Genomic DNA, 19,320 nt, shown 5'->3' on the forward strand with positions numbered 1-19,320 from the left:
TCAGTGTTGAGAACAGATGTGCCCCATGGCTGTACCCTCATTTCTGAGGGGAAAGGCACCAAACTGCATGTTCAAGTTTGGTAAACAGAAGCATCCTTATTTAAAATCTTTTTTTCTATCAGGTGAAATTACACTTGTGCAAGAGGTTTTCAGGACTTCATTTGAAAGCATTTATTTAAACCCATAAGTTGCTTTCTAACAAACTGAAATGCCCTTGCTGATATGGCCACATCCTCTATCAGATGACTCATTACATACAGTTCCCACAGAATGAACCTGGGGATGCTGACCTTTTTGTCACCAGAGAAGTGTAAATTGCTAGAGCTGGAACCAAAATCTGGGGTGGTGGTTGGCCATTGCTCCCCAATCTGTTATCACACAGCATTAGAACCAAGTCATGCTTCTTTTGTTCCAGTGTCAAAAAGACGTGTACCTTTCCCATTTTAGTTTCAAGCATTCCTGAGATGGTAATTTATCAGGATGTCAAGCATCAAAGCTTGCAAGCAGAAATAAAACAGAAATGATGGAAAAACAGATAGGGGGGAGCTCATAAAAGAAGATACAAGCTCCAAGTACATGCATCATGCAATCTCTGTCAGTTTGTATCTCTGTTTAACTGCGAAACCTGTTATAGCAACTACTAGTGGTTTGTTTCCTCAAATGAAAAGCAATGAATATAATTTTTAAGTTCCTTGACAAGTTGTCATGCAGACCTATCACAGTCATAAGAAAGGGGCACAGCAGAGTGTAACGGCAAGATGTGTAGCTGACAAAACATCAACTCTCTGAAGGCATTCTAAAGGGATATACAGCAGGATAAATCTTCCATTCAAATGAAGGCAATCCTCATTGAAATTATATGCTAAATTGGTATGAATCAGAGGGCTACAATGAAAGGTTGTGTAGTTCTCTAAGCTTGAAAATTAATGTGAGTAAGGTTGTCTATTTCCTTTTTTTATTTTCCCTCGGGAGTAAGCAAATTAGGCAAATATATGTCAGAGTATAGCACACAGCAATTGTGCTGTTTCTCACCATTTTTACGGACCCTTCTATCTCTTTCAAATTTTACGTGTTTTCTGTCTAATACAGCAACACGTTCCTCCTCCTTGCTATAACCTCAGTTCCCTCCTCTCCCAAAGCCTGCAGAGCCTGGGCTAGCCTGGCTCCAGCCTGGAAGAGTTCACAGCTTGGAGTTCGGGTTGTGAACTCATACAGTCTGTAATCCCTTAAGCCTTGCATCCCACAGGAGAATTAAGGATGAAGAGGGCTGCATCTGTGGATGTTGGAGAGGGGAGAAACAGTGCTGATGGGGAGCTGAGCAGAAGGAAGGCATGGAGTATGTGGGTAGGTGGTGGGTGCTGCTGGGCAGCATTAGCTAATTGGGAGGGCTGGCAAAATCCAAAGGGCTAAGCCAGAACCAAAGGGAAGGGTGATGCTGAGTAGCAGGAAGAAGGGCAGAGCTAGTCAGAGTGCACAGTGGAAGAGGGCAAGGAAGGACTCAGAGGTTATAATCCACAGAAAGATGAGCCAAGTGGGCAGGCATTGGTCTGAAAGGTAAAGCTGACAGGGATTGGTAGACTAGTTTGATTTTGGGGTGTTGGAAGAATTCACTCCTTGACATGTTCTTGGCAAAGGGTGTAAATCACTTTTCTCCATAGCCCCAGTGCAGGGAAGGCAACTGCTCTCCTCCCTCACTTCCATGCACCCTTCTCTCCCTAAACATACACTCAGAAAACAGTCAGAGGAAGACTAAACATAATACAAGAGGTTTTCTACCTTGACCCTTTTATTTTTGGGAGGTGGAAAGTTTGGAGTTATGATTTTAAATCTCTTCAGGCAATACTATGCCTAGCTTGGCTCTCAGCTAATGAAAAAAAGCTGTTTATCTAATAGACCTTTAATCACAAGCTCTACTTAAAAATCAATTACATGATACAACCATTATAGTTAAGCTCTAAATCTCATGTATCTTTCTGTTATCTGAGGATTTTTGTCTGAGATAACAGAGATTGATACATAGCCAGATTTTCAAATGCTCACCATAGAGTATGAGCCAGGTTTTTTCATCCAGCTGTTCCTGTTTTGAATGCTTATATAGCAGGTTTTCAGAGGTGTTATCACCTACGGCAAGCACTGTGGTTCGAAAGACCACTTCCCCATTTATGTGAGCAATTAGGGGTTCAGCTGCCTTGGGAACCTGACCACAGCCCCGACTGCTGACGTCATTTAAAAGTTTTGGCCCCCAAAGAGCAGATCTGGAAGGGATTCTGATTAATTTTAGCCTAATCACTCTAATAAAGCACAAAGGACCACAAATAGAAGATGGTGCAGTGCCTAGAGGACAAGTTTTCTTGATGCTCTCTGAGCTTGCTAAGACTCCATGCTGTTTTTATATATTTTGCTTCTCTAACATGACTGTGTTACACGTGCAGGAAAACCACATACCAGCACATCCTTCATTGTGCCCACAGAAGTGTGCAGCTAAGCAAGCCTGGGCACAGCTGTGATTTGGGTGGCAGGGAGGCAAGGAGCAAAGGAAAGGGCTGCAAACTGGTGCAGTATTTCCCACTGCCTGTCTCTACCTGACATGCAGTTAGCAGAGAAGAGACATCAAGGAAAGGTCAACAGCTGCTCAGAGCGGTTTCAGGTCAGACATATACTTGGGGTTGCCAGCAATGTAATGGGAAGCAGCTGAAGAGGTCATGCTTCCATTTAGCATCTCACAGTGACAAGCTCTGACATTTTAACTAGGTGCTACTAAGAGAACATATTTTCAGTACCTTATACGATATAAATTATCTTAACTCAGTCACTTCCAGATACCTTAGGCAAGTTCCTTATTTCAGGCTAGATACTAATCGTACAAAAAGACTCAGATATGACTGAAAAGCTTTCTTATATTGACAGCATCATCCCTAAAAATAAACAGGAAATCTGTTATACATGGATAATACTAATTAGAAAATAAGTGTTGGCTTAGTCTACTGAAGAAATGTCTCCATTAATAATGTTGGTCTTGATTTAGGTTATTTTTTCTCTGAAAGCTAATATCTTTTTCCTGTAACTGTAGTTGTGTGTCCTTGTTTATGTAAAGTGCAGACATTTCTCATCCAGAAGTACTGTGGTAGCCTACCATAAATGGCAGAAAACCTGTAACTTGTATAAATTAGTGACCCCAAAGAAAATCTAAGTGTCTTTGGCTCCAGCAAGTCAAGATTTTACGTAACTTCATTCCATGTTGTTCTGCTCTGCATTTCCACATTCTCTTAAGCTCCTACAGCCTATTCCACCCTTGCAGTTATTTATCACTGTAGTCATATGCCTTCATCCTGCAGCTTAAAATCAGTCAACAAGTCACTGAGGTCAGTAAGATTTGGCCTTTTTGATTTAACCCTGAATGGAAGCAAGGGAATCAACTTCACCAGATTGTCTCATTAATAGTGTTGGGCACTCACAGCCCATTATTTGGAAGGAACATTCTCTTGTATTTACAGTAAGTTTCATCCAAAGCTTAAGACAGGAACTGTACTTCTGTTTTTGAGGACTACCTGGTTAATTTAACACATCTGTCCTTTTGTCAACGTCTTCTGTGTTTTCCCCAAGACTACAGTGCTGTCCCTCTTTGACGCATTGCTTAGAGTACATTACGACAACTATAAGAACTAGGACAAGAGCCTGTCTTGCAGCTCAGTGCCACTCCATTTTGGGTTGTACCTTTATGTGTCCTCCTGCTGAACAAGTTCAGGGTTAACTGTGGTCAGAATAATTGTTCTTTCTAGGCGCAGCCAATGTGGCAACTTGTTCTTTGATGTGCACTGCTGGCAAATGCCCTGAGCTGAAATACAGGTAGACTTCAGCAACACTAAATGCCACCTCTGGAGAAACCCTTGGCTAATCCCAAACTTGCATTAGCAGGGCAGACTGCTGCCACAGCTGGAGCCTTGATTTCTTTCTGCCTGCCAAAAGGGAGACTAACTGCCTTCTCCATCAGTGTTTTACGGATTTCCAAGGACCCAGCACAACCTTGGATGTCCAGTGAAAATTCTTGCTTTGCCCTGCAAAGCATTTGTCATGCTGATTAATGAAGGGTCTAGTAAGAGAGGCAAGAATCATTGTTATATTTTAATATTGCAAGAGATGAACTGTATTAAAATACAAAAGCTGCAAATAAAAATGACAAAAGGGTGAAGGAGGAAAGCACAGGAGCCTTTGATAGTGTATGCTACTGTAGGAAAAACACTTCTCATTTTACCAATAAATCACTGGTCTTCAGGAACAAAAAACACTTAGGCACATGGATAACAGCCCTAAAGGAAACGCTAAACCCATCAGGCAGTAAGAACACCCCTCAAGAAAGGTAAAACAAGATGTTTTTTTCGAAAGCTAATGGAGTAAGTCATCTTGACGGGAAAAGCAAACCCGCTCGACCTCGAACCAACTCCCAGAAGAAATCGCCCAGGGACGGTGGCACGGCCACCCCTGGGACGGCGAAGCGGGATGTGCCTCGGCGGAGCCCGGCCCTGGGTCGCGGAGGGAGCCCCTTCCCGGTCGGGGAGAGGGCAGGAGCCGGCCCGGATGCAACAGGTCGCCAAGCCTTGCGCGCTCCCACCCGCACGGGTGCAGGTTCAGCCCGACCCGCTCGGCCGCCTCGGAAAAGCCGCTCCAGGAAACCTCTCCCCCTGCCCAGCGCCCAGTCGCCCGTCCCGACCCTCCGTGGTTAAAGCCCTCACGCTCCTCCTCTTCCTCCCCCCTCCATCCCGGGCTGCCGGGGTGGTCCTGCAGCCCCGGTCCGGAGCAGAGCCCGCCCTCCATAATCTATGCGCGGGCGGCACCGGCAGCACGGCTGGCGCGGCGCTCTGAGGCGGAGCGGAGCGGGGCGGGCTGTGCCGAGCTGGCCGTGCCCGCCGCCTCCGGATCGCTGTGCCCGCTCGGCCGGTGAGTGCTGCGGGCGGGGGGGGGACGTGAAGAGGGGTCCCGGGGCGGCTCCGCCAGGCCGGGGGGGCGGGCAGCAGGCGGCGGTGAGGCTCCTCCGCCTTCTCCCGCTGCGGGCGGCAGAAGATCCTGGCCGTGAGAGCACGGCCCCTTCCCCTGCGGGAGGAAAGGGTCGGCGGGCGGGGAGCTGCCGTGAGAAGCCAGGTGATGGGGAGGGGGTGGCTGTCGAGGGAGTGGGGCTGCCTTCGGGAAGGGGGTCGGTTGGGATCCCGGAGGGCTTAGCCGGGGCTGGGAGAGCGACCTGTGGGAGCGGGCAGCAGCAGGATGGAGGCGCCCCAAGAGCGCGCGGTGAGGCGGGGGCAGGTCGGTGCTGAGCGGGGCCGGGGAGCGGGATGGCGGGAGGGACGGGTTCGGTCGCGGGGAGGGGGCTGCGGCACGGCGGGGGGATGCGGCCGGTCCGCGGGCGGGCAGCCGGGGCGGGCCCGCCCGCCGAGCCAGCGGAGTGGGGTGGTGGGCGCGACGCGGCGAGGGCAGCGCGGTCCCTCCCCGGGGGGCCGCGTGTGGCTGCGGCGGCTGCGGAGGGGTCGGGGGGCTGCTCAGAGCTGAACAGAGAGGAGCGGCGGGAGCTGGGCGGGGAGAGCCCCACAGATCTTTGGGGCGAGGGGGAGCCGCTCCGCGGGGAGGAGGAGAACGAGGGCGGCCGCTGAGGGCACCTGCCCGGGGAGGGGGGCGGGCGGTGGGGCCTGAGCGGTCCCAGGGAGGCGGACGGGGACGGGGTGCTGTCCTCGAAATGTGCTCGTCAGGGGCAGGGGGGGCAAGGAGGCGACCCCCCGGCGGGGCTGTGAGCGGGGACAGGGCCCGTCCGCTGCCGCCGGTCCCGCTCGGTATGGCAGCGCTGCGGCGGCTGCCGCCCGCCCCGCAGGAGCTCCCTGGGGCGGTGCTGGCGGTGGCTGCTCGCTGAGCACCTGGGCACATCGCGCTGGCACGCCCCGGGCGGCCGCGCGTTTTTTTCGTCAGGGTGAGCTCTGCAGTGAGCCGGGATGCTCATCCGAGAGCTGGGGGAAAGGGGCAGATGTGGTGGTAAACGTGGGGTTGTATCTTGTGCACACACAGGCAGAGCGAGCAGCTGAAGAAACTATCACATCGGCCGGTATTCCAGCAGAGGCAGAGCTGCGGTACCCGCGCTACTCTGCAGTTTGCAGATCAAGGACTAAGCAGCATGTTAGAGGAAGAGGTCTCCACAGTTTTAGTAATTGGAAAGGGGATGAAGGAAAGGCTTGGTCTCAGCTGCTAGTGGGAGTATGTGGGGTCTGTCGTATCTTGGTACCTTGGTGTTGGGACATGTAGGCAGCACTCATCAGTTCACCTCTGCCAAAAACTGCCTGTTTATGGGCTGGACTTACTGTGTTTTAAAATTTTCTGTGTGATGCTGAAAAGTAATCTCACAAGAAATGCTCTATGAATACTGGGGTAAATGCATCATTTAAAATCAAGTTATATATATTTGTTCATTTAGTGAAAATGTGCTTTAAATATTTATTCAGTCAGCTGAAAATCAGACCTGCTGATGTTCAAAGGAAGGTATCTCCCCTGGAATTTTTACAGGTCTGTTTCTGTTTGAAAATGGCTGTGACTTGTAAAACAGCAGGATTTTTTGATGCTGCTTTTTTAATTTATGTATTTTGAAATTATTGAGAAGCTGCTCAAACCAAACTGGATTTTGAATACCCAGTTTTTCATCACTTGAGCACTTACTCATTTTGAACATACAGCAAGCAAGTCAGGTGCGTACTGAGGCTGCCTTGTGTGGAAGATGCTGTTTGTGTAGTATTTCTCAGAGCTGCCAGGCTCCTATTTTGCAGTCAGTCCCTAGTGCTTGTTAGGTTTATTTGCTTCCTGCTCCTCCTATGGCAACAGGTTGTAAGTGTTGGTAGGCTTAGGGCAGATTTAGTTACAGAAAACTATACCTTTTTAACTTACCAGCATCTAACTAGGCTTGCTCTTTTGGGTCTCTTGAATGGAAAGGTGGTGGTGTGGGTTTGGTCTTTTTTCATGCATATTTAGGATTTTTAATCTACCTGTAACTATCTGTTTTGTGGCTCTTCTCATTCGTTTCACTCTTCGGGTGGTTGCTGTTTCGGATGCAATCTCACTCGGATTATGGACTTGGATCTTCAAGTGTATAATTAAAAAATGTAGCAAATGTACCCAGCACCTTTGTGTGGGCTTCCTATGGACAACTGCATCTTCCATCATCCTGCCCCATCCTGGTTCATTGCCAGCGGGATCCACCATTGAGCTTTAGCAATGTAGCCCCTGGTTGATTGAATTTCAGTTCACGGGGTTAATCATCGTTGCATCAGTGCACTGCAGTGTTGTATGTGCGTGAATTGCAGTGTTGAACAGAAGGAGGCCAGTCCCATTGAAACAACGAGCTGGGTATCCTGCTGCCTCTGAGCTCTGTTATCTAGAGTTGATGTATCATGGAAGCAGTTGCTGAACTAATGCATCTTGCTCTGTCTCCTCTCCCTTTGTTAAAATTACAGTGGAGGTGCTGAAGTTTTACTGGTTTTGGAAAAGATTACAGTATTTTTAATAACAGATAGGATATATCTGAGATATGATAATGCTGCTGCATGTGTGAGCGATGGTGTTCTCAACAGATAGCATTTAAAACCCCAGGAATTATGTTTACTGACTTGGCATGTGTAGAATATTAGTGTTAACTAGAGAATAAAATACAAAAGCTCGAATCTTTTAAAGATGGCCACTTGCAAACAGAAAATAATTTAAAGATTTTCATTATTATATATCTTGTTATGTATCTTCATGGGGTGTGTGGTTCTGGTTTCTCTTTTTATTGAAACATAGTAATGAAATGAGTAGCTTATTTGATAATTAATATAAGCATTTCGAAGTTTCACACAGCTTCTTTACATTCACTGTTTACTTGAACTTGGGGAGAGTTGTAATGGCAGTGCCTGTAGCTCACTGACTGCAGTGATGCCACACTGTGAGGAAATGAGATGGCCCCATGCTGCAATGAAGATTAGCATAAACTGCTAAGAGAACTTGAGTTCTCTTTATATGTGTCACCACTGTGTATGCCATTCTTGCAGTTCTTACAATTACAAGTTTCATGGATAAATTTTTCCTCTTTAATGCTGTTTATCCAGCATATTTAACTACTAATATGTTCCCAGCTAAGTTTCTTTTAGATATCAAGAAAAGGATAACTGCTGGGAACTTTTTACATCTGAGTTATTTTTAAGTAGGTTGAATACATATTGGATACTCAGAGGTATCCTGAGTTATAGGTTTAATGGTGTTTCCGCAAGTTTCTGATCATTATTAATATAACCTTGAAAATATAGTAGTGTTTTATGTAGTATAGAGGAGAACTGGTGTCAGACTGGAGGATTATATATACCGTGTTTACTGTGATACATTTGCCAACAAAGGGAGAAGAATGGAGTATGGTCAGAATTCTGCAGACTCTTTGATTTGCATGAAACTCACCTGAACTTTATAAAAACTTGACTGAAAATTATGAGGAGTTGGAGACTTTAGTAGTGTCTTTGGAATTGAAAATTTATGTGTCTCCACTTAGCAGGATATTGTTAGTATTTGTGGTACAAGGAGTGTCCTTGTCTTGAAAGTGCCCACTTTGTCTTGGTTAATACATGACTTTGCATTTCTAGCAGGTGTAGCGATTGTTTTCCCATGTTGGGGGGACATTTTGACGGTGCTTTATTTGCCCGTTTGTGCAATTAGATAGACTCTAAATTGTCTTTAGTCTAAAATCTATCAAAAAACCCCAAAGCTCGTGTGTACTTTCTCTTCTACTCTCTTTCTAGAATAGCAGAATGCACCACAGAGAACATGCTTTGCCTTAAGACACGAGTTAGAGAAGTCATCTTCTCCATTTCTCAGCTTTCACAATCACACCTACCAATTCCCTGACTTAGAAAACATAAACCTGACTTAGAAAAATTGTTCAAACCTCTTTTTAAGAAAACCAAGTTGAATAGTAGTATATCAGACTTCTACGATCTTCACTGTTCTCTCATTAAGGCAAAATAATTTTTTTCCCCACTTAGGTCTGGTTTTGTGATATTTTGTCCTGTAGAGTTTCTGTAGATTTTATAATGAACTGCAGCCTAAGCAGTTCTAACTTTCTGACCTTTCTGTGTTCAGCCCTAGAGCAAGAGATGCATAAAATAAAATTCCACTAAAATATCTTTTAGACTGAAAAAAACTGGTCTTAAGAAAAAATTAAAGGAGGAAAATTAATATTTTGGATCTAGACTTTTTTTTCTTTCATTAATCTTTAGCAAAATATTCTTTTCCAGATAAGAAAATACTCATGGTGTAATGTGTTCTAAATTACTGTGTTCCTGTGTTGAACATCATATTGCGGAGTGGTTGCTAACATCATCTTTTTGAATAAGGCTTGGATAATTGTGCTATTTGTAGCATTATAACTGTTCATTCTTCTTGATTTTCTCAAGGCATGAGGGGGAAAGATAGGCTGGAATTTTCCCTCTTAACTCAGTTGGACTGTGGGGAAGCAAAACTGTCTCTAGTTCTTTGATCTGATCTTGTATTCCTTTGTTCCATATTTTTCTTGATCTTGATCTCTCCTTTGAGTGCAGCACAGACTACTAAACAGTGTGATTTCTTGCAAGTCAATACTGGTTTTCAGAAAGGTAGCCTGTGTTTTACTGGAGACTGGAAAGCATGGGAGAGACTTAGGTCTCACCTTACTACATGTTTATAGTCTTCCGTCTTCAGCATCTCTTTGACCTGGAAATACCTTGGAAGTAAAGGTGTTGGTGTAGAATTGGGCTGACTGAAGCTGTGAGGTTATTTTGTTCTCTTTGTTGCAGGGGAATGGTCTGAACACTGTGGCCCATGCAGAAGTGAAGGAATTTTACCTGGCTCTACTAGATGCAGTCACTGGTTTTGTCGGAAACCTAGGGGTGTTTCTCTTTACGCTTCTTAGGTAGTGGTTGATTAAGCTGCTGTGATTTTGTACATTCAAAATGTTCTTGAACCTGTATAAGCACCCAAAGTTAATGACACTGAGCTTTAGCAATTTGTGAATAAAAATTGTTGAGTTGACTTCCCCAGTTCCTAAGGAGAGCCTTGAGGTAGCTGTAACTAATAGAAAGTAGTTGTTGACACCCATTGTCATCTGTCAGGAGGGTGAAGTTTTGTTGGTTTTGGTAACTTCTCAGTGATTAATATTTTTTTTTTCCTTAGTCTTGAAGGACAATTAGAAGTATCTAGCAGTGAAGATTTTACTCAAAGGTTTAGATTAAAGAAACTACAGGATATGACTTGTAATAATTGTCATCAACTACAGAACTATCGGGTGGCTGATTAAATGCATTGTGTAACTGTTGTGACACGACATATTGTACTTAGTCAAAAGCACAATTCATACACTGTTCTTTTAGTTTTGTTTCCCTCGGAGCTGTACCAATGCTCTGCTTTGTTTTTGAAAATTCACTGACCTGGAACTGTGCATAATTGTTTTTTCCACCTCTTTCAAGTACAGTGTATGTAGTATACCATATTATTCACAAACTTCAATTTTTTTTTTTCTTTCCTATCCTATCTGGCACACTTTTCCAACTATTGATACGTTCAGTTTCCACAGAAGGTTGCAGGTTATCTTGCACTTTCCTATTTGCTTGCACATATCTTAATGAGCTCTTTCTTTCTTTTTTTTTTTTTGCCAGAGATGGTGCGTTGAGTCATTTCCACAAGAGGCTGCTGTACCACTCTGAAGTTGGAATACATTAAAGAATTGAAGGTGTGAGAGTGTACCACTGTTCTCCTGGCTAAAAAACTGCCCCCCAACTGAATGTACTGAAGATTTCTAGACTTGGTCGGACAAATATCTCTACCTCCAATTTTATGAATACTGTTAGCTATGGCTGTGGAACTCTGTTTGCTGCTGCTGCTGTTTTGTGGAAGTACTATTTCAGAGGTACAGCCTATATACAAACCACCTCCTGGGACTTTGGATTTTGGATTTGTACCATCCAAGACGTATGATACAGGTGCATACCATGAACCTGGGTCAATAGGAATTTTGTTTAAAATAGTACACGCATTCCTGTACTTAGTGCAGCCAAATTCTTTTCCTCAAGGTAAGCAGATAAACTACTTTTTTTTAAATACAGACTTGTTATTGATGCTATCACCCTATTGTAGATACCAAGGCCATAGTCAGGAAGTAAATGACACGAAGGGCTTTGTAAGTAGCATGTGTTATGGCCTGGAAATGTGTACAGTTCTCTATAAAAGAACATTTTTCTGCTAAGCGTGGTGGGGAGGAGGTTGTTAATGAAAATGAAATATCGGGGAAGTTTCAAATCTTACCTATCTCAAAGCTGTCACTGATGCATTTGAGGCTTTTTTGGGTAACTGAAACAGCATGAGACAGGAGTAGAGGATAAACTGCTTTGTATTTAGTGTTAAATCCATAAGAGACAACTCTCTGAGATTTGCATATTATGATAAACAGGTGGTTATAATATTAAAAGATTTAGCCTAGGAAATGGAAAATTTGAAATAAATTTTATTTGTTTTCAAGTCTGTGCATCCATGGTCAAATTTTATATAAGGACGGTTCTGTTATGCAGCCTTGTGTAGCTTCTTGTGCCTTTGAAAGCTATCAAGTTAAGACTTGAAACTGCATTTGTTTTATTGAGATGTTTTTCCATTCCTTTCCTACTAAATTGTCCCTTCTAAAGGAAAAGTTAAGATATCAGAGAAGTATGTGTTTATTGAGGTTGCATTGATTAAAAGGTGCTTTTGGAAACCTTGTGTGTTTGTGGATGTGGTAATTATATGAACCAACTTTTTGTTTCATTTAGCTCTTAAAGTGCTAATGTGTTTGTATAATATTGGCATTTGAAATTATATTGAGGTGAACCTTTGATAAAATCTAAGAATGGCTTTGGTTTGTAACTCCTGTTGGTTATTTAGCTGTGACTGTATAAGAGGTGTTTATATTATTTCGTAGTACAGCTTTCAATTTATACATTAAAACTTTTAGTAATTTAAAGCCTAAAATAAGTTCTTTGGTCAAATTGTTCACATACATTTATGATATCTTTGAATTACTGTATGCTTGTATTTTTGATGTTTCTTCATGCAGCTCTGACAGAGCTGTAGCAGAATGAGCTCAAGTGAAATGGAATGAATGAGTTCTATTTAGACAAGTGCTCAGAGTCCTAGGGGTTAACAGCAGAGTAGCATCCTGGCCTGTTACCTGCAGGATCTGTCTTTTGAACAGCTCTTGCACAAGATGTAATGAGGGCAGTTGTATGAGGGTGACAGTAATGTCACCTTTTGGAGGAACCGTTTCTAGACACCTCTGCTTCTTTTCCTTCATTCCTTCTGTTAATTATGCAAGTGAACTATTTACCTCTCTGTGAGATCTGGGAGGTGAGGATTGCCACCTGCATTCAACTCTTAGAAACAGGCTTTCATTCTGCCTAAAGCCCGCTTGAATTGAATCAAGAGGAAATTTGATTTCAGTGAGATGTTTACTGTGGTTTTATATTATCAGCAATTTGGTCTGTAATCTCGTATGTCAAAATTAATATCATGTGTCCTAAGCATGTGAATAATTAGTGAATATAGAATTTATGATCAAGATTATTGTCTTGTGGGACTGCTTGTAGTGAGTTCTGCATCACATTGGTGTGGTGAACTCCAGTGTTAAAGAGAAAGGAGACATCTGGAAGTAGATAATTTGTTCTTATCTTCTAAGGTTTGAACATGTCATACCTCTCTTTCCTTCCTTGAAGATACTTTTTGCCAAATTAGTTATTTTCAGAAGTTTGGCTTTCATTACTTGAATTAGGTGAAGGCCTGTTCCAATGCCCCCACATGCTTCGCTGCAAAACACAGATTTGACGGATCATGTCAGTTTGAGTCATACCATTTAATTGGCTAATCCACATAATCTCTTTTGCCATATGCTGTTCTATTTTCACATTCAGTGTATTAGTGGTGTAGTTACATATTTGAAATGCCTTTTTTTTTTTTTTAAATCCGACTTGAAATAGAGTTAATTCTGATTCAGTGATGAAAATAAACATAATGACAAATGGGCACTGGAAGCAAGTCTTTTGGTGTTTCTAACTCAAAACTTCATTATCCTCCTTGGACTGGTGGTTCAGAATAGCTTGCTCCAGGTTCATGCCCCAGTGTATTGTGTATAACCATGAGATACAGAAGTGTGATTTGTGTGCAGGACTTGGCATCAATCACTTTAGACCTTTGATCTTAGTAGTCTTATCTTTCTTCCTAATACTTGGAAGTACTTGATGTTCAGTTTTCCAATCTACTATTAGTACTCTTAGCTGAGCGGAAAAGAAGTGATAGCATTGTCTTAACTGCATGTAGATATTCCTGCCTTTGCAAGTCATCTTGATGCTTGGAACAGTGCTCTGATGGATCTGAATCTGTTACAGTATTACATTCATACTCCTTCATTCCCAAGTATGCCTTTTAGGAAGAAGGCTAGTTACTAGATGATGTACTGCTGTAAATGGGAGTGCATCTACTCAAGTGTAAATAAACTGATATGTGTGGAAGCAGTTTCCACTTCGAGTTAATGATACACTTTTGGAAAAGACTGTTTGGTCACTGGTTTGCTACCTGAGGCTCAGTAAATCACTTTAATCTTGGTGTGCCTTTGTTTCTCCATTTATGAAATGGAAACGGTGGTGCTACTACTCCTTTTGTTGAGGACTGTGTAGGATAGAGCATTATTATTCTTTCTTGTTGATAGCACCACTCTCACAGTATGTGGAAGGGACCTGCAAGGATCATCATGTCCAGCTCTTGAGTGAGTGACTCATATGGGGATCAAACCCATGACCTTCATGTTATTAGCACCATGCTCTAACCAACTGAGCTCATCTCAATAGGAGAATTGCAAGTTGCTTCTATCACTCAGCTAAGAAAGAGGACATCTAACAAAACAAATTGTCAGTTTTTCTTTTACCGAGAAATTGTCATAAACTGCAGCATTAATTTATTAATGAAGTTGTTAGTTCATGGTTGTGAGATGGTGCATGTCACCTATTGTGTTGGAAACCTTCAGATGTGAACTTGGTGCAGAGAGGGCATGGTCAGTTTGATACTGTGGCTGCTGTGAAGTACCTTAGTTTTGTCTTTGTTCCCATGGAAACAGTTGTTAGTTGCAGTAAGACAATGTTAATGTGAGATTCCACTTCCCAGCAGGATGTGCACAACAGATTTTTGGCTTCACAGCTTGTGTTTTATAAGAAAATTTGAAGAGTTCACAAAGGAAACAAGCTGGGAATAAAGCTCTTGCTCCTATTTTTAGGTGAAATAAGACTAAAACTGATAGGCTTGTTTACCTTACTCTGCTGTACCTGAATGTCTTGCAGGCCAACTCTGCCAGTTAAGTTACAGTTGCTTTGTTCCAGCATCTGTATTTTATTTGAAATAACCCTGTTTATGCTGAAGCAGGAGTAAAACTTAAACATAAAAATCAGCTGTTGAATGCAGGTACTTCCTGGGCAAAAGATAGTATGAAGAGTTAAATATACGATTTTCCTGTTTAGAAAATGAACAAGCTGTTTTTTAGACCTGGATTACACCTTTTAATTCCTTCTGATTGTGGAATCTTTGTTGTTGAACAGTTTGAGAATAGGAGTGAGGATCATAAATTGACTATTTTAATGGAAAGTCCTGTCTCCAATCCCATTTGGTCTTTCTTTCTCCTCATCTGATCAGCCTTAAAGCCACTGCAGATTGTGAAGTTCAGCAAGTTAATCTTTGTTGTCTCTGTAATGATTTATGGTCTTAAGCTGTGCCAGGGGAGGTTTTGATTGGATATTATGAAGAAATCTTTTACAGAGAAAGTAATCAGGCATTGGAACGGGCTACCCAGGGAGGTGGTAGATTCACCGTCCCTGGAGGTTTTTAAGATGAGACTGGATGTCTTAGTGCCATGGTCTAGTAACCATGATGGGGTTGGATCAAGGGTTGGACTTGATGGTCTTGGAAGTCTTTTCCAACTTGGTTGATTCTATGATTCTATGAATATCTCACATGACTGTATTCAGCAATTAAAGCATTTTAATGTATTTTCAAGAAGAAACATGTGACTTGATGTGAAAATAAACTCTATCTGCAGCTAGTATAGCTGTAATAGAAAATGCATATTCAAAACACTGTTGTTGTGGATGGGTTTGATGAGTTCCTAGGATAGTGACTTTTTAAATCTGTTGGCTGTGAGGTCCTAAAGCAAGTAATCAAAACACTTTATCACCCCCTCACTTAAACTTCAGTAAGTCAGAATTATGTTTTTGTGTGTGGGTAAAACTAGCTTCTTTGCCTTTTGTAACTATTTAATTCTTGGTTGCCTGTTTTTACTTTAGTTTTGCTTCCTGTTAGTAATAGATCTTCCACAACTTCCCTACAGAAAACAAATTCATGTATCTGGACATTGGAGCTAAGCTCAGTTATGCCTAGCTGGTAGTGCCCTTTTGTTTTTAAACTTGAGACTTACCCAGGAGCTTTGGGCATGTCCACACGAGCATGTGGTGAAAGGACTGTGCTCTGGCTCTGCAGATGCTGCAGTCCAGCACCATAAGATTTTGCTCAGGTACCCACAGCCATTATGATGCTATATAAAAAACTTAAGTTAGAATATCCTTTTTTCCAGTTGTGTGAAGTCTCAGTTTTAGTTTGGGTGTGAAACTGTACTGATATGATTGACTGCTTTTTTGAGCTAGTGTTTGATAGCTACCCCCCTGTTCATGTGGGCTGGTTTTCTTAAAAGCTTGCATCCTGGAGCTGGGAGCACAGATGGAACTGCTGGTGCAGGAGCTGAGAAGAGGGGAAGAGCAAGATCTGCCCTGTAGTGAGTTAGCTGTTAGACTGGCAAAGTTCTACTGTGAAATGACAGTTTCAGTAAGCTGTAGAGTTGGTGCCTTCACCACAATCCCTGTAACTATTTTTGTTCCATTGCTGTGACAAGAGCTGTGATGTGAATTTAGAATCGTAACTGAATTGTGTATGTAAAAAATGCAAGTCCCCGGAGACAGGTGTTACATACAGCAGTGGTAATGTCATTTCTGTGGAATTGGGGTAAGAACTTAAGAGTGCTCCTTATTTTGGTAATATGGTGTATGCATTGGAAGAAATTTCTTGTGTGTAATGTTGGAAATATTTGGGAAGAAGGAGCAGCAGGAATATACAAGACAAATTAACCTCTTCTTTTCTCTGCCCACTCAGATGCATTTAAGGAAGTAGTGTTTAAAAAAATCATTGCTCATTTCATGCTGGGAAGTTAAGAGATGCTCTATTTGATGACATACCCATGTAAACAAGGAACAGTCTGAGAACATTTCTGAATCGGATTTAAGGCTGGCTTTTTAATTTACTGAGGCATCAGAAGAGCAATTACTTTTTCCCTCAACTATTCCAAACTGCAAACTCTCTAACAGATTGCTTGTCAAGAGGATTTTTTGGGTACAGGGAGGAGACACAGGTTTTAGGGAGGGGAGACTTATATGGATTATCTACTAGAGGCTACCACAGAAAACTACAGTTGCAGACGTTAATACTTCTCTGATGTCTTCTTGCCCGCTTCTTTTGGATTATGTGAACAAGGAATCTCTTTTGCAGACAGGTATTATATGTGGAAAATATGGAAATAATTTTTTAATCAGGGTGCTCTATATGCACATCTGGAATCCTTTTTCTCGGTATCCTCAGTGCTTGCCCTGGTCTGGTTTAATACTGCCTGCCAGCTGTGCCTAGGAGAAAAACATGCCTTGTCAGCAATTGGAAAATGACAATTCAACTTTACAATTACAACACTATTAGAATAGAAGGGAGAAACTAATGAAAATGAACCTCAGGTAGAGTTTGAGGGAATTTGGGTTACTTTTATGGGGAGTGTACTCAGAGGTGACATTTCCACAGATGGCTGTGGTGATAGCTGGAGGGTACCTCAAACAGCAATGCCTCTTGGAGTTTAGATAATAATTATCAATTAAGTGGGCTTATAGTTGTGTAGTCAATACAGAATCAACTTGTATTTCCCAAATCTAAAGTGCCTTCTCCTGTGATGTTAATGGGGGACACAGGTGTAACCAGAGAGCTGATCAGCAGCATTCCCTGCTTCAGTGCACAAGAGATAAGTTCTAGACACAGTTAAATCCAGGGGTGCTAACTACAAGGAAGGGAAGGGTCTGAGGTACAGGATGGTATTGTGACTGAATGTGGCCTTGTTGTTTGTTCATCATTTGAGGTAAAGGGGCTTCATTGGTACGGTTTGAATATTTTTAAAGAAATAAGCAAAGGTACCATGTCCTAGAAATGCCTATATTTAGCTAATTAGTACTATTGTATGGTGTGTAAATTGGGACTGAGGTTGGTAATGTTAGCTGTGTTGAATGTAGCATGGTGTCTTTGAACTAGCAATTACAGTAAAACTGAATTAAGCTCTGTGTGCATTCATTGTTCTTAATCTAAAGGTTTGCCAATCCCATTTAGTATCTCAAAGAGATAAGCACCTTGGGCATCAACTTGGTCAAAGCCCAAGTTCTGCCTTTCCGATGCCAGGGCACAATGGCAGTCAGAGTACACTATGTGAAGAAGGCGGTTCTTTGTGTCCCTCCCTCTGTGAACAGGAAATCTAAACCACTAAAAGCATGGTAGTTTGTTTGAGACTTCCAGAGCATATCTGCAGCATCTTGTATGATGAGAAGTGGGACGGAACAGGTTTTGGGTGAGCCACATTTTTGGTAATGTGTACCATGCATGAACTTCTTTGAAAAGAGGTTTCTGTAACTGCAGAAATCTTAGGGTTTTCAGGCCACTGGGCTGAGGTTTCCTAATTTTCCCAGCTTAACAGTGGCTGGTACTTTGCTGTCCCTTCTCCCTCTTCATTTAATTTTTACAGGATTATCTATTCACATAGTGCTGAATCTCATTATAATTTTTAACTTGTAGTTCGTGAAACCGATGGGAAGAGAGTGGAGGGGGGATGTCACTGAATTTAGTGGAATGATGGTTTCACGAGCACCTCTCAGTTCCTTCATCATCTTGGCTATCATGAAGCATTTTGAGTTAATCATGAGAGACACTGTCCTGCCTGTTTTTGGAAAAGCAGTCATTTGACTCTCTCTTTTCTTTAAAATACACCATCATAATAAGATGGCATTAGCCTAGCCCTCTTAATTTTGTCTGGTAACTTGCATTGGTGGTTGTTCACAAAGTAACAAACTCCTAAATCTTGTTCATTGGTGGCTTTTTCTTGAATGATTTCAACTGAAGTAAGAAGGATTTGGTAGATCTTGGCAACAAATCTTTCCACAGTCATATTCAATGTTTAATTACAATGAAAATGATGGCAATTACAATTTTTTCCTCTCCCTTTTTCTCATTGTTATTTTTGCTTCTGAAGATACACTGTGCAACTTTTAGATCTTAACCAAAGTGATGCTTTTTTCTAAGTGAATATGCACTATTAAAAAGTTGCTGGAGCAAAATAAATGTGTAAGTAATAATTTTAGTGGGCTTTGTCATCCTTTTAACAGTATTAAATTTTTCCATGTAGGTATGAAAACTTTTGAGTATACTTATTTCTTTTTCCACTAGTGAGTTATCTTCATGTTAGAAGGAAAACCAGCTGCCACAAAGGCCAGCCAGTGTAGTTTACACTGACTAATCTGTATCAGAATATACATCTTAGTGTAAGCCTGCCAATTAAAAAAAAAAAAAACCCAAACCTGCTTTGACACTTTTTTCAACATGCAGATAGATTTCTTATCTAAAAACACTTCTGTGATTAAATTATGACCTGTATTGCATCACAACATAGTCAAGATCTTTCTTATATCTGAAAATACACCAAATTATTTTATTTTTGTGAACTTTAAACAGTGATTAAAGTTGTGAATGTGAATATTCTTGAATATTAAGTATTGCTTTGGCTCTTTAACTCAGCTGAAACATGCCTGGCTGTACCTGTAAAGAACAAATCAAAACTTCAGGCCTAATTAACTTTCTTCAGAGTAGCAACTTTATTTTTTGCTTTGATTTTCTGAGTGAAGTAATGATCTCTGTAATACTTTGAACCCAATATGCATGACCCAGTTATCAAACGTGGAAAATTGTGACCCTTGCAAAAAAATGGGAAAACAGGGGAAAGGGAATTCCAAGGAATCTCAGGGAAGCTGCCAGAATGCCAGTCACTGAGGTAATCTGGTCAACAGGGCTCTGGTGTGTCATTCCCAATTAATTATCTGTGTTCATATTTCCAATAATCCAAGTTATGCAGGTGAGGATTTTCTGTGCTTTCCTTAGTTTACAGCA

The 19,320-nt window shown here is 42.0% G+C and overlaps 1 protein-coding gene across 15 annotated transcripts in view; it reads left to right on the top strand.

Annotated features, from left to right (window-relative positions):
* The first annotated feature begins 4,804 nt into the window (after positions 1-4,804).
* PROM1 (prominin 1) overlaps positions 4,805-19,320 on the top strand; it is a 61,758-nt gene continuing 47,242 nt past the window's right edge. For 14 of the 15 annotated variants that reach the window (XM_017804487.1, XM_017804522.1, XM_017804583.1 and 11 more), the window contains exons 1-2: positions 4,805-4,935; positions 10,680-11,093. In XM_017804487.1, the coding sequence (XP_017659976.1) occupies positions 10,874-11,093 (220 nt within the window). In that variant the 5' untranslated portion in view covers positions 4,805-4,935; positions 10,680-10,873. Of the gene's footprint in view, positions 4,936-5,018; positions 5,137-10,679; positions 11,094-19,320 lie in introns of those variants that run through there. The other variant, XM_017804497.1, reaches the window with a different exon arrangement.

Source organism: Lepidothrix coronata, unplaced genomic scaffold, assembly GCF_001604755.1.
Source record: "Lepidothrix coronata isolate B3197 unplaced genomic scaffold, Lepidothrix_coronata-1.0 Scaffold0, whole genome shotgun sequence".
NCBI lineage: Eukaryota > Metazoa > Chordata > Aves > Passeriformes > Pipridae > Lepidothrix > Lepidothrix coronata.